A 15,066-nucleotide genomic window follows, 5' to 3' on the forward strand; every position below is an offset into this window, starting at 1 on the left:
ATTATTATTATTATTATTATTATTATTATTATTAGTTAAGAATTAGGTGTCTTGCAGCAGTATTCTCTCTTTGGTTTCCTCAGGAAGGGAAATATGTATTAATCTCTCAGACCCATCTAAACGCAGTCCTTTCAAACACAGAAGGGATCCAGAAGATGGTTGCCTGTGCATGTTTACCATTGTTGCTAATGAATTTGTGTTCACTTGCGAAAGGGAGAAGAATCGGTTTTCTCTGAAGGGCAAAGCCAACAAGGAAAAGCGGATGGAGATTTACAAGTTTCTTCTTGAGCATTTTACTGATGAGCAGAGATTCAACATCACCTCAAAAATCAGCCTGAACGTCTTAGGTAAGCCATTGGCTTTGGATACAGAGCTCATGGTGTGGAACACTAATGAAATATGTATAGCATTGACTGTGTGAAATTAGTTTAATTAATTTAGTGCCCAAACAGTGAGACCCTTTGGAGAGTGTCTAAAAATATGAGTTGAGAAATTCTCCAGTCGCAAAGCAGTTCACCAATCATGAACATAATATGATTGTATATGTGCAGCATTCTGAATACAACAACAAAATCTCTTAACTACTAAGTATTTTTAGTTTTGTATAGTTCTTGTACTTTATTTGCATACACATCACATAACAAAAAATGCAGGGGCAGCAAACTGTGGGGCCTTCAACTCCCATAATTCCTGCTGTTGACCATGTTGGCTGATTCTAACAGCAGCTGTAGTCCAAAACATTTGAAGTTCATTAGGTTGTTCATTTCTAAACTCATGGAGTGACTGCTTATCCCTCCTTTTATGAACGCTTTTATTAATTACATGGTGTGATTGTTGCTGCTTGAAATAAACTAGCTTAACAAAGTAGACAAAAGCCTGTTCTCAACACCTATTCCCAGTCTTAAGAGTTGTGCTTTGGCAAAGTCATACTCCAGTCTAGGATACAAATTAGGTGTTGTCCTGTTTTGTTTTTAAGTTCATTCACCAAATAACAATTTGGCCTTTCAATTCAATAATTGGTGCAGTAGCCAAATCCAGATTCAGAAGAATGAGTGCCTCCCATTCTTAAAGTGGTTGCATATACATCCCTGTATGTGGAATCTGACTTCTGTGTTGAAGCAATTCATTATTATCATTATTATTATTACCCACCTCGAGGCTCGAGTTGGGGCACAACATAGATAAAAATGCAGTGTATAACTAAACACACAAAACTATTTAAACACATAGGTTAAAACACATAAACATAATATTGAGACAACTACTATACATCAAAGTCATTGAGATATACATTTAAAAAATACCAATTTAAAATTCACAGTTTAAAATCAACTGGGTAGGCCTGCTGGAAGAGACAGAATTAATACTGTTTTAAATTCAGAGAGCATGTTTAGCTGTTGAATCTCATCCGACAGGTCATGCCACAGTCTAGGGGTGGAAAACAAAAGTTTGATCACTCTCGAGGACAGAGAGTTTGAAAGCAAGCATGGTCTCATTTTACAGTCTCTACAGAAACAAACCAGACTGGATGAACTCTCCTTTGGCTTAAAAATTCTGCGAGGGGCACTGTGTCACTCCTGACTGAAATAACTTAGAAGTGATATAAAGAGTCCTTGTTTTTCTCTACTATTTCCTCTAGCCTGCTTTGTGGATGGGGTCCTCCCTCTTGACATGGATGCCAGCGAGCTGCTCTCAGACACCTTTGAGATCCTGAGCTGCAAAGAGATTAAATTGTCAGCCATGAGATCTAGACTGGAGGATGACATCCAACCCGATGAGGATGAGCTGGCCATGGCCAATGTTGTCATGCAGGTGGCCCAGAAGAAACTCATATCTCAAGTGAGTATTGCAGCTCCAGAATTGTGCTGGGGCATGGCTATGCAAACTACTTGGTGCTTTGTTGCTTTCAGACCTTTCAGTCTGGAGAAGCTCCTTTCAGTCTGAGCTTATAACAGTCTCCCTTATTAGCATGCTAAACTTCTGTTTGGGACAGGGTGCTCTTTTTCACCTGAATTCATTTCTCTGTCCTTTCTATTCAATCCAAAGGTTCAAAAGAAGCACTTTATAGAAAACGTCATCCCGATTATCACTTCGCTGAAGACCTTGTTGGAGCAAAACAGGCTTCCGGCACTGAGAGACCTTATGAACTACCTGCGGGTAATCTTTTCCTGCCCCTGTTGTGCAGTTAATCTGTGCCATGGACAACTGCTCCAGGCCTAGTTGCCAAGTTGATTGTAATGCTGTGCTGACTTACTGCCTCAAGGGACCATAACAGCAAGGAGACTTGAGAGCAAAGGGAGAGACATAGTTTCAAGGGAAAGTCTTTGTGGATTGATTTGGTTAGTTATATGCCCAGAAACCTGAGATCTCCCTTTGGGAGGAAAGTTCTAAACTGACCTAAATTTGAAGTGGCCAACTTGCAGCAAAACTACAAGGCTCACTGTGCCTGGCCAGAACAAAATCTGGCTTTTGCTCCCATTGGCCTCCACAGCACTGAAGTCTGTTCCCTGGCACAAAAGACAGGGTTGAAAATCCCCAAAAGACACAGGGACCAATATAACATAATGTACTCACTAAAGTGGCACTTTCTCTCCTACTTGTGAATTTGACCTGTGGCAAAGTTGGGAAAAATAGTGGCCACCGTTTGGCCTAGATCTTAGGCTGAGGAAACAGGGAGATTTCAGAGCAACCAGCTGGATGTTGAAGGCTGGAGAGCACAGAATCTCACATTTTCTGTTCCTCAGGCAATAACTGTATCCAGTCACCACCAACTGCTCTCCAGACTTTGCTCCATCCCCTTGAACCATCTGCTCCCTGTATGTCTTTCTTTCTGGTTCTTTCTGAGTTCTTCTAAAATCCAGCTTGATGACAAGCAAGGCGATGGAGCAAATATACACATAGAAGTCTCTAGCTTTGACTTGTTCCAGGGAAGGGAAGGTCCAGATCCTGTTCTTGTGGCTCTTACCAGTCTCTTTGTGGTTGAATGGGTTTGTATCTTGTTCACTGCTCATTCTGTAGAGCAGAGAGTCAGTTTGTCATTGGATACTTTTGGACTGCAAGGTCATTGGCTTGAAAATGGACAGAGACCGAGGGATCCTTTTCTTGACCATTCCAACTCTGTTGCATCTTCTAGGAGGTGATGCAAGACTATAGAAACGAGGTCAAAGAGTTCTTTGCCATGGACAAACAGCTGGCAGCTGAGCTAGAGTATGACATGAAGAAGTACGAGGAGCAGCTGGAGAGGGAGTCTCAGCAAGGCCAGGAGATGCCTATTGCCATGGAAGCCGTGAACACTTTGGCCAGAGGCCAGGTACGGATTCCCACCTTAGAAAAGAAGCACATATTCTGAAGTGATTGCCAGCTTTGCACCAATCCATTTTGCCAACAGGGCAGTCCCCAACCCTCTTCACAATAGTCTCTGGTTAATATGGCTGCAGAGTTTTGTTTTGTTTTTTGAGACTTAGGATTGTATTTTTATAAAAGGCTGGCTGGGGGTTTCTGGGAGTCATAGTCCCAAAATAATAATTCCATGTCCTGGAAATAATCATCTTGTCATCATCTGATACGGAAGAAAGCTGGTGTATAGGGGGTAGGGTGACTACTGAGAGGCTGAAAAGGTTGGCTGGAGTTTATTTGGTTACAGGTTACATTTTCTAAGTGCTGAATAGAGATCCCTTCATACTACAAATCAACAGTGGGTTTATATTGGGTTTAAATACCATATGAATAATTTTATATAGGTTTTAAATGCCACTTGAATCATTTAATTATTTGCGTTTCTGGGCAGGTGCTCCAAACTCTCTAATAGTATTCTTTTTGTCCCCTGTCGTTCGCTCCCCCAGCAGCCAATATTCCTATAGTTATGCTAAGAGAGAACATGATTTTTAAATTGGCCTAAAATTTAATCTCTAAAACCCTTCATTCCTCTCACCTAACTGGAGAATGTGTTCAAAACTTCACACACAGTGTCACTCTTTCTCAGCCCAGCTCTGTGTCCCAGGGGCCAGGATAAAAGCTTCTAACATGGTTGTGGGTTGTGACCTTGCAAAGATTTACATTCAGTCTCAGCTGTTTTTGTTGTAAAATGGGAATAATAGTGATGTGTGTTGCTGAGTCACTGAAAACCCAATGATAACACAAAGGCCCTCTATATTATAGAAATCTGGCATGCACTGTTTTCTCCTTTCAATAGCAGTCTCCCACCCCAGAGAGAGCAGTACTTCCTCCTGATGTTCAAAATCCAGAGACTTCTCCAGCTGCCACAAGAGCTCCCTCGCCTTTAAGATCCCCTCCTGCTTCAGCGCCTTTTGCGTTTACTACACCCAGACCAGACATCCTGAAACCCAGGCACGGGTAAGATATTTGGTAGATTCAGCTATTTAACAATATCCTTTTAAGTTCAGTGATTTTTTTTTCCTTTTGGATTTAAACCTGAAATCTAACATTCATTCTTCTGGAGTTTTGGTGACTTTAGCCTGCTCCAGGATTCAGTGTGGTGGCAGTCTCTCTTCAGGTGGAAGCCACATCAAAGCCTAGAGGGGCACCACTCATCCTTCACCGCAACGTTGGCTTCCTCCTGAAAATAGACTGCTGCCACATTGAATCCTGTAGGGGTGCACTCACCCTTTGCCAAGGCAGTGGCTGCCTCCTTGGGAGGAAGCCACTGCCACACTGAATCTTAGGGGGGTGCACTTGCTCTTTCTCACCCTACAGCAGGAGGAGGGCCTGACTGGGTGTCACCTCTCTTTGGTGTTACCTGGTGTAGGCCGCTTCCTGTGCATGCCCTCAGTGGACTGCTGTGCTCTGATTTTTATTTTATTTCCATTTAAAAGCTTGGCTTAGTTGCAAACAATTGTTGGAAGGAGTCAAGGGCACAAATTATAACTGCTGCAAATGATTAATATTTGCATTCCCTTGGTCTGGCCTGGCTGGGCACTGGGACTTAGCCTAATATAGATATTTTCTTCATTAGTGACAAGCATGGACCATTGCAATAAGTATCCAATGTGCCATTCTTATGATAACCAGAAATATATTCCTACCCACCCCATCTAGGTTATATTTGCTCTTGTGTTTTATCAACAGACAACCAGTCTGGTCACTTCTAACCCTCCCCTGCACACTCTGGGATAGGCAAACTTTGCCTTCAGTATGAGGACCTGGCAAAGAAAAGTGTTGCTCTGGCTTGATGCAGATCCTTTGTCCCACCAAAGGTTTTGCAAGACAGCTCCTATAATACCTTACCATGCTGGCTTCTGGTTGAAGTCCAAAACATCTGGAATACACAGAGCTTCCTTAGCCCTGAAGGAGCAACAAAACCTCCAGCAATTTTTTCTTCCTTTGTCCTCCTTTATAGGAAGACATCCCTCAATACCTTTGCCATCCTCAATTCTGCAAAACAGGCTGTGGAGAATGCTAACAGACAGCGCAGCAGAAGTGTAGGACAGAGACCTGCCTCTCCAGAGATCAGCAAAGGTAAGTTCCTCTCCCACACCCCAAAATGGACTTTCTGCCATTAGTGCTAAAACAGGCAATTCTGCCATCAGTCACTGTTTGTCTCTCATTATTCCTTTTTGCTTCCAGGATCCTTCTGCAGTCTAAACCAGAGGTCTTCTCGATCTAGCATTCCGCTGCAAGCCCGGGCAATCAGCACCCCGGAGAGTAAGTATGCAAAACAATTGTGTTCTAGAATGGTGTGGCTATCATAGAATAAGTTCGAAACTACCGCATTAATTTCGTCTTACTAGTTTTTGTATTGTTCATTTATATTTATTTCTCTGTTCATTTGTTCAGTGTGCTCATATGATTGACTGGTGTTATTCTTTGTTAATACCAACATAAAATGCATTGATTTCTTCCTGCACATGCTAATAGGGCCTGCTGAAGCCTGAGCCTTTGAGTGGACCCACATGTGATAGCATAACTATATAGAGATGATTCCAAGTTTAATCTCTTATTATTTAAGAAAGGATCCTAGCTTCCAATCCACAGAAGGAACCCTGTGCATTATTTCGCGCCTGCCACTGACTATAGACAGCTGACCACCATTGCCACCCTTCCCCTAACACAGCTGTGTCAAGAGACCTGACATTAACACCACATGCCCTTATAGTTCCCTCATCTGCTGTGCAGAAAGTCTTGGGACACCACTGCCATGAAAACTGTGCCTTTCTGTCTGCCTGGGGGCTTGTTTTGATGCTCCACTTAAGTGACATATGCTGAGGAGAGAAGGAGGGGGAGAAGCTGTTAATCCCTGAGTGGGCCAAGGCTTAAAATTCCAGCTTTCCTTCCTAGCAGCATCACAAGCTGCACATCGCATTACTGCTGCCTGACCTGGCCAGTATCGAGCGTTCAGTCCCCTTGTCCTTAAAGAAGAGAGAAACAGTTCTCATACCTGTTCCATTGTAATTTCTTCTTCCCTCCTCCATTCAAACAGCAGTTATGCACAGTTCACAGCAAGTAAGGCTGAATTTGCAGTGCAAAATTAATGCAGTTTGACACTGATTTAACTGCCATGGCTCCATGCTATGGAACTCTGAGATTTGTAGTTTTGTGAGATATTTTGCCTTTTCTGTCAGAGCACTGGTGCCACAACAAATGACAAATCCCAGGATTTCATAGCATGGAGACATGGCAGTTAAAAGTAATGTCAAACTGCATTAATTCTGCAGTGCAGATTCAGCCTCAGTGGCACAGCCCGCCCCAGTTTCAAAGAAAGAATGATTGAGAGACTAACCAGGGGGAGATGAACTGCCTGCCCCTGACTTGGAAATGCGTCTGCCCACTCCTGCCTGATGTACAATCAGAGAAGGCTGTTGTTTGCATTGTGTTAAATCAGAGTGAGAAAGAGATGTCTTTTTAGTATCAAAGTGGTCTGTTCTACAGGTTAGAGAGCCAATTTCACTTCTTGCCTAACCTCAATTCCCATGACATTTGGAACAACCTTTAACTCAAGTAAACATGCAGATTCTCTATTGGCCTTCTTGCAGCCAAAGCCAGTAGATGCATTTTTAGAAGCTGGTGATATCCTGAAAAACTTGTATGTCTATTTGAAATGTATTTATAATCCTATCTTTCTGTCTCAGTGTGGGACACTTAAGGTGACTCACAACCAAAAAACAAAAATCAGGATGCAAAATTGAAGTATGTATAACACACATCAACCAAGGTGTGCCAGTGGCGGTGTATTGCTCTCCAAAATCCCATGGAGGAGCAAGGTTCCCCTTCCCTCAGCTAAATAATTCGCTCAAAGGTTGAACTTAAACACTCACGTTGCACAACAGGCGTGCATTTCCAAAGGGGAACCTTGTTAGCTATTGTATGAAAAACATGCTGGATTAGATAGTCCTTTGATCTGATTCATTTTATAATCTTAAAATCAGGCTGTAAGAAATTGGAACCGAAACGTGAAGGCTGCTTCAGGGCCTGGACCTATCCCTCCTTGCCTGCATTACTCCATAAAGTATCCTGTCAACTAGTAGCATTAGATATAATAAAATAATCTACTACTAGTAGTAATAATAGTAATTAATAATCTTTTCAGATTCATCCTCCCAGTGTTTGTGTTTTTCAGAGTCTATTGACAACATGACCTTTGGGGCTGGAGTGAGCTATATCAGTCTGACGCATACACCAGATTCAGCGCAAGGTAAGTTATTGCTGATCCCACTCCTCCTACATGCATTTATAAACTTATAATTGGGGCAACTGAAACATGTTGATATTTCTGACTTTCCTCCTGAAGGCAAACAAGATGCTCAGGATCCACAGAGACAGATCGTCTGTTTGCAATCACCTGACAAGCCGTGAGTATAACTGATAGGAATGATCCTGCAGCCCTAAATCCTTTCCTGTCAAATTATGCCATGAGCATAAGGTCCAAAACACACTGCAGAAATAATCCAGTTTGAGACCACTTTAACTGTCCTGAGAATACTGGGAACTGTAGTTTACTGGCGCTCTCTGACAGAGAAGGCTAAATGGCTCACAAAATTAGAAGTTGTACTTACCGAGAAGGTTCATTCTGGGATGCCAGGGGGAGCAATCCACCACATTTGGGTTTATCCCACATGCTAATCTGATCTGGCAGGAGTCTAAATGCTTTTTTGGTTATGACTGTTGAGTTTTTATTTTTCTGCCCAGCTAATCTGACATAGAAAGCCCTTCTCCAGCATAGTAAAATGGAAAGCTGAAGGGGAAAAGATAGGAAAAAGGATGGAGAAGAAATGAAAGAAGATAAAGGAGAGTAATTCAGAGGAAGTGGAAACACCATGCCACTTACTGTGTGCAACGACAGAGATAAAGGTGTAAAATGAAGCAAAAATCCATCCACAAGACCACTACAGTTCACAGAATTCCCTAGCATTGGGCCTAGGCAGTTAAAGTGGTCTCAACCTGGATTACTGCAATGTGGTTTGGACCCAAGATAGATTGATGCCTCCAAAATAATTGTGGGTAAGTCCAGATTTGAATCTAGGCTTTCCTAGCCTGACATGAATTACCGTATATACTTGACTATAAGTCGACCCCCTGTTGAGGGCAGGTTTTGGGGGCAAAATTACGGGTTTTGATATGACCCCTTGGATGAGTTGAGGCTAAAACTTAGGGACATTCAACAAAGGAGCTAAATGATGAAGCAAAGGAAAACAATGCCAAAGAACCTAGAAAAGTCTGGCAGGCATAATGGTTTTGGTTCACACTAAAGGATGGATGGAAGAGAGAACAGAGGTCAGTGCTTCCAGGACAGATTGCACTCTTGCCTTTTACCAGGGATGGTTCCCTTTTTAATAAGAGTTAAAGTATAGTATTTACATTGACCCTTGGATAAGTCGACCTAGGTTTTTGGGGTCAATTTTTGACTAACATTTCTAGACTTACACATGAGTATATACAGTACTGCACAACAGTGGAACTTGGTGCCTGCAAATGAATTATGTTTTTGATGTACACTACTCTGCTATTGACAGAAGTAAACCAGCCTCTATTTTGTCCTTGCATGAAAGGACAAATAACTATCATTTCTCTCCACTGAAGGAGAAAATGTATATTTCTCACCAGTGTTACATCTGCTACAAAAGACAATTGGGACACTGAGCGAAAACTGTGCAAAAGTCTTGCTTCTCTGTTAATCTTCCCAACAAGATTTTCTAGCTGTTGAGAACCCTGCTTTTTCAGTTTTGAAATGAACAGGTGCTGAATACCATCTCTTTGTATGAGGTGGGACAAAGAAAACAAACATGACGTGTGATTGTGATGGAGCAGGGGTTTACTCTTGTGGAGAAGCCCTTCTCACTGCTCTTTGGAAACCCATCCAAAGAAATGTGCTGTCTCTGAGCTGAAAAACAGGATCAGCAATTTTGCTGGATGGGAGTCTGATGGTAGGCTGTAGCGCTATATAGCTCAGGAGAAGGGACATGTCTGTACAGTAATAAAGTTCCACATTATTCCCAGTTTGGGCCTTGTGTCAGCTTTAAAAAATTCACATCATGCAACAATTAAAAAATGATTACATTACCAAAAAAATTAAAACCCAGTTAAAATTAAAACCAACAAATAAAACCCCAGCACATTATACAAGATGTACTTCCTCTTTAAAAATCAATTCTCAAAGGCCTGCTAGAATAACAAGATCTTCACCAGGTCATGAAAAGATAGTAAGGAAAGTGTGAGTCTAACTTGTCTGGGAAGAGAGTTCCAGAGCTTGGGAGCAGCCATAGAGACAGACCTTTTCTGTGTTCCTGCCAGATTATTTTATTAGGATAGAGAAAAGGGCTTCCCCAGAAGATCTTAAAACACAGGCAGATTCATATGGGAGAATACCATCCTTCAAGTAACCTATCTGAATGCTCTGTGTTGAAATGGTTAATTAGTTCACATGTGGAACTGGAGTGTTTACAGAATTCCGGATAAGGACAAAGAACTTCAGTTCAAAAATTGCCTTAACTTCTTTATGTTGACTCCGATTTTTACAAATTGGGGGCATGCATTCAATTTGACATGGCTCTGACCACTCAGTCTTGCGTTCCTGTGTTCAAATACTGTTTCTTCTTTGATCTTCTAGATTGTCACAGCCCCCACCGTGGAATATCAACTCTCCCGGGAGGGAAAATCGCCCCACAAGTGTGGGGCTGAGAAGATCCAGCCGCAAAACTCCCTTGACACAATCAAAATGATGGTTTCCACCTCCCAAAGCCGTATCTTGTACAGAAAAATAATCATGGTATCTCCTTTTTCCACCCACTTGTAGTCTCATTGGCAATCACTGTTTAAATCTTTGCCTAAATTCTGTTCTTGTAAATATATTTGTAATGTTGGTATGTCAAGCTTTCTTTTTTAAACCGATATATTGTAAATATATGTTTTGGAATTGTTGGTGAAAGTAACTCATCACTTGGGATAGTGTACAGCCTGTATGCTTTAGCTTACTTTGTGCATGATGAATGAGTAAATAAAATAAGCCTGGAAGAATTAAAAATTAAACTCTCATTGAGACAGTCAAAACCGGGTCACAAGAGCTACAGAGCAGTTAGCTCAATTTGTATCCCTGGGATGAGGTGGCTAAATGATAATAGTGTTCAGTCATATATGAAAGAGCCAGTCTTCCACAAATGTATTTTTCCAGTCCAAATCAGATCACAGTGTGTTAGAAAAGCCTTAAGGTCTCTGTTTCATCATTCCTATATATATATATATATATATATATATATATATGTATACACACACACACACACACCCCATATATACACACTACGGACGCACCATAGGCAGCTGAAAGCTTATGCTGAAATCATATACACACACACAAGTAGCTCACAGTCGTTTAACAATTTCAAGGATATTACATCTGTCCGTGTGCCCTGCCCTCAGGTGAGCTCTGTCGGTGAGGTGGCTCGGAGAAGAGTCACTGAACAGCCTTTGGAAGGGGACACAAAGCTTAGCTGACTTCCACAGTCAGCTAAGAGTTGTTGTTTCTGGGACCCTGCCCCAGTGGGAGATGAGAGGGTTGCCTCTATTAATACACTAAGCTTCAGCTTCAAAGCAAAAAACAAATACGCCGGAGACCTCATGCCACACTGGGTGAGTGTCAGAGATCCTGACACCACCTCAGAATAGGCAACCCTACGACTAAGTGGATGTCTTGGAGCAAAGCCACATTTAGTGGTCCAGCACCTCTTTGTAGGTAAAAAGAAGAGGGTTCTACAGTAAGCCCCAGATGTCAAGCTATCAGTATGAAAAGAGCACAAGGGAACAGAATTCAACCCAACCCCTGAGTTCAGAATTCAGCCATTCCCAGGAGTTTCGGACATTTTTTTTTTTTTTTTTTTTTTTTTTTTGCTTTGAAGCTGAAGCTCAATGTACCAACAGAGGCAACCCACTCCTCCCCCACTCTCCTTCGAGCCACCTGACTGATGGAGCCCACCTAAGCACTGCCACCTGGGAAGGCAGGGCAAGGGCAAGGGCGCAGGGGGCTGGAACTCGCTGGAGGGCACCCTCCTGCTGATGCAGCCTCTGGAGCACTGCCTCTTCCTCCTTCTCTTGCTGCAGCTGTTCCTGCAAACTCTGAACTGAAGCTTTATTTCCTTGTTGCACAGACAAAGCCTGTCATTGTCCAAGAGATCTCTGATCCACTTTGTCTGGGGAATCCTCAGCGTGTTCCTTCCAAGCCTCCATTTGTTTGACTTCAGACTCAGCATTTCTGTCACTAGGAGAAACAGATCCACAGGAAAGGCTATGGGGAATGGACTGGCCATGGTGAAGCCCACAGGCACCCCCTTCCATTGCACCCAAGAGAAAGAAAAGCAAGCCAGTCACCAGAAAACAGCAAATGTTCTGGAACAGGCAAAAAGTCAACATGTCAGGGTTTCTTGTGGCCATCCAAGCTCACTCAGGACAGACAGTGCTGTGGAGCTGGAGGAGCAAAGAGCCCAGGAAGGCTCTTCAAAGGAAAGGGGGAAGGGGGTCCATCCATGCATCTTTTAAGGGAATGCCCATTCTGGTTCACCTCCCACTGCTCAAAATAACTTGAGATTTCCCCCCCCCAAAAAAAAATGCAGAGTTTCAGCAATGCACCCCACTTGCCAACTATCAGCCGATAAATACACAGAATTAATTTGGACTGGAAAAGATGTGAAGGATTGACTTTCCTTTCTTAGCTGAATCCTGGATCCCAGCTCAGAAATCTAAAAACATTTTTTGTTCATTCTCATCACCACTAGAAAACAATTTTATGTTGAAAAGATGAGATATTAATGGTCACATTTGGCTCTCATGGAAGCGGCATTTTGCACCTTCTGAAGTTCCACACGAATCCCAAGGACTCAGCCAGACCTCCAACCCAGCTGTGCCGATGGGAGACTCGCCCCCTGCAACAAATGCAGCCAGACTCACAAGTAAAAACAGTGGGCCCAACTGCAGCTCCATCAGACACAAAAATATTCTGGCCCATTCTGCCACAGAAAGAACATTAAAGAAGGAAGAGTGTTGTGCTACAGAATGCCAGGCATCCGGCCAGCTGGCTCAGTGTCTGGAGTGGGCACTGTACCTTCCTGCTGCTTCTGGTGATCCTTGGTCTTGTTCCTCTTCTAAGCTGCCTTTCTGACCATCCATTTCCTGCACCAAGCAACCTTCCTCCTGCAGATGGAAGCAATGCACGGCAGGTCTGCTACAGTCCAGGGTTACCATTTCTAGAGGCAGCAGCAGAGGTATTACAAGCAAGGCCATTTCAGGTCTCAAGTAAAATGGGGACGCTTTGTTCTGCCTTCTGCAGGCTGGGATCCCTTCGCCATGTTGCGCCCCCATCATGCTTCAAGCACAATTCAACAGTAATATGCAAGCCACCATCATGACAAGAATCTTCAGAAAGCAGTGAGTTTCTAAAGTCTCTTTAGCTTTATAACTGTACTCAGAGGGAATAACCTCCTGTAGGGATGCTCCACATGGGCTTCTACCTCTTGCAACAGAGGCACTGATGCTCCTCTGTGGATGGCAGTGTGTAGCATTTTTCAGCCCCACTCCCAGTCCTCCTTCCTTACAATGAGCCCCAGACCAACAGTGGCACCTCTGGTAGACGAAGCAGGCACTTGCTGTGTTCTCTGTTGACAGCATGTGCACATGTGCTCTCAATGTATCCATTCATATGATGGGGACGGAACATATCTGAATTTGGAAAAGGGCAAACCATTGGCTGAAGTGCCCCACATGGGATTTGGCCCACTTTTTGGCTGGACAGCAGGCTTCCCGTGTGTCCTCATAGGTACACCCAGTTCTTGTAACAGCTTATGTGAATAGAGGAAGAGCTGAACAGCACCACAAAGGAACTGCAGAAACACTGGCTAGTCATTAAAATGTCAAGAGATTTTCAGGGCTTTCTCTATGCAATCCCCTTCCCCAGTGAACTATCTTTTTGGCCCTGACTGCATTCCTGAGGCTCCCTGACAAGCAAAGTCCTCATTCCTACTAGCACAAGATATTCTTCAGACAGAAAAAGAAAGCCTTTTCCCCTGTCAGTATCCATGGTCAACTTACCATGAGCTTTTGCTATCCAAATCCCAAGGTTTGCCTGACAGGACAGTGTTTCCTCAAGGTGGTGGTCCATGGACCAATCCCCAAACCATCTGTTATTGATTTTGGAGAGTTTCCAAGAAAGTAAGAAACAACTTAAGCCAATAGGCACAAATATGGTGCTGGTCCCCAGCATATTGGGGGGAGGAGGGAGAACTGCCGGTGCCCACACATCAGAGAGCTTAAGATGCACAACTGCAGAAAATGCACAAGCAGTGTGTGTGTGTCCTCAGCAGCACACTAGAAAGCAATCTGTTGTATGGGGAAGGGTGCCTACAGGCCAGAGAGGTGGAGTGGGTGTCACATTTGTGAGAGTTGGCAGTCTTCATCTTTAAAGGAAACACACACATCCCTCCTCAGCCTAAGCCTCAAAGGGACCTCCTCCACTCCTCAGCTGCAGATAGATGAGGGGCAGCGGGGCTCTGTTTCCTTTTTCCAGCTGGAGGTTAGCAGTAGAAGCAGGTGGTCAGCCAAGGCAACCAGCTTTGGAGAGATCCAAATAAACCGCTGTCATCACTCACCTCCTCCTTCCAAGTGCTTTCCACAGAGGCTCTGCTTGCTGCAAACTTGGACTGGAGGTAATTCAGCCACATCCAGGGCATTCTCCAAAATGGGACTCTAGAAAATAAAGCCCCAAGAAGCAAGAACAGTGGTAGCAGAAAATGGCATTGCCAGAGACCTGTTAGTCCTCTCCTCTCCTCAGTCCTGGAGCATGTAAAGTTATAAGAGTGGCACAAATGGGACCGACTTGCCCAAAAAGGCAGAGAAAGTATTTTGGGCCACGGGTACTGTGACCACTCGGTCAAAGGCGGTGATGAGTCCAGAAGGAACAGACTTCAGCAGGGCTTTACTTCTTGCATTTGGCCAAAGAGAGACAAAAATGCTGAATGCAATAACTGATAATGGCTCCCCACGGGGCACCTTGGGCCTCTGATTCACACACTGGTGGGCAAAAGCCACTAAATAACTATAACAACAACAACAACCTTATAGACGATGCAGCTCAGATGAAGAGCCACCCACCATTTCATCCGTCTGCTTCTGAAACACACAAGATGTCCTACCACCCGCACTGATGGCAAACTCACCACAACGTCCTGTGGCTGATGGTCCAAGGGGTCAGAAAGATGCAGCTCTTTCATGTGACTGCTGCCTTCAGAAACCTTCAGGGGGAAAAAACCAGATACATGTTGTTGTTGCTGCTGCTGTTGTTGTTATGGGCCTTCTTGATGGACACTGATTTACAGCAAAGACATTAAAGTGTTTTTTGGCAAGATTTATTCCAAAGAAGTTTGCCACTGGCTTCCTCTAATGCTGGAAGAGTGTGCCTTGCCCAAGGCAACCCAGTGGGCTTCCAGGACTGAGTGGGGATTCAAATCCTGGTTTCCCAGAATCTTACTCCAGCATTCACACGACTACACCATGCTGGCTCTAAGAATACAGTACATTTTTTCTGGGCAAGATTTCTTCAGAAGAGGTTTGCCATTGCCTTAAGCAAAGAGACTG

The 15,066-nt window shown here is 43.6% G+C and overlaps 2 protein-coding genes across 4 annotated transcripts in view; one reads left to right on the forward strand and one right to left on the reverse strand.

The window, feature by feature from the left end:
* NCAPD3 (non-SMC condensin II complex subunit D3) overlaps positions 1 to 10,201 on the forward strand; it is a 51,809-nt gene extending 41,608 nt beyond the window's left edge. Inside the window, exons 23-32 of the mRNA XM_042473977.1 lie at positions 111 to 347; positions 1,640 to 1,839; positions 2,047 to 2,157; positions 3,134 to 3,310; positions 4,193 to 4,353; positions 5,357 to 5,475; positions 5,584 to 5,661; positions 7,574 to 7,648; positions 7,745 to 7,805; positions 10,061 to 10,201. Coding sequence (XP_042329911.1) covers positions 111 to 347; positions 1,640 to 1,839; positions 2,047 to 2,157; positions 3,134 to 3,310; positions 4,193 to 4,353; positions 5,357 to 5,475; positions 5,584 to 5,661; positions 7,574 to 7,648; positions 7,745 to 7,805; positions 10,061 to 10,172 — 1,331 coding nt within the window. The 3' untranslated portion in view covers positions 10,173 to 10,201. The remainder of the gene's footprint in view (positions 1 to 110; positions 348 to 1,639; positions 1,840 to 2,046; positions 2,158 to 3,133; positions 3,311 to 4,192; positions 4,354 to 5,356; positions 5,476 to 5,583; positions 5,662 to 7,573; positions 7,649 to 7,744; positions 7,806 to 10,060) is intronic.
* Positions 10,202 to 10,651: 450 nt separating this feature from the next.
* The window catches only part of LOC121933588, a 31,311-nt gene continuing 26,896 nt past the window's right edge, over positions 10,652 to 15,066 (reverse strand). For 2 of the 3 annotated variants that reach the window (XM_042473550.1, XM_042473549.1), the window contains 3 exons: positions 14,649 to 14,723; positions 14,082 to 14,178; positions 10,652 to 11,701 (listed from right to left, as the gene is read on the reverse strand). In XM_042473550.1, the coding sequence (XP_042329484.1) occupies positions 11,280 to 11,701; positions 14,082 to 14,178; positions 14,649 to 14,723 (594 nt within the window). In that variant the 3' untranslated portion in view covers positions 10,652 to 11,279. Of the gene's footprint in view, positions 11,702 to 12,541; positions 12,631 to 14,081; positions 14,179 to 14,648; positions 14,724 to 15,066 lie in introns of all 3 variants that reach the window. The other variant, XM_042473551.1, reaches the window with a different exon arrangement.

This window comes from Sceloporus undulatus, chromosome 6 (assembly GCF_019175285.1).
Source record: "Sceloporus undulatus isolate JIND9_A2432 ecotype Alabama chromosome 6, SceUnd_v1.1, whole genome shotgun sequence".
Lineage (NCBI taxonomy): Eukaryota > Metazoa > Chordata > Lepidosauria > Squamata > Phrynosomatidae > Sceloporus > Sceloporus undulatus.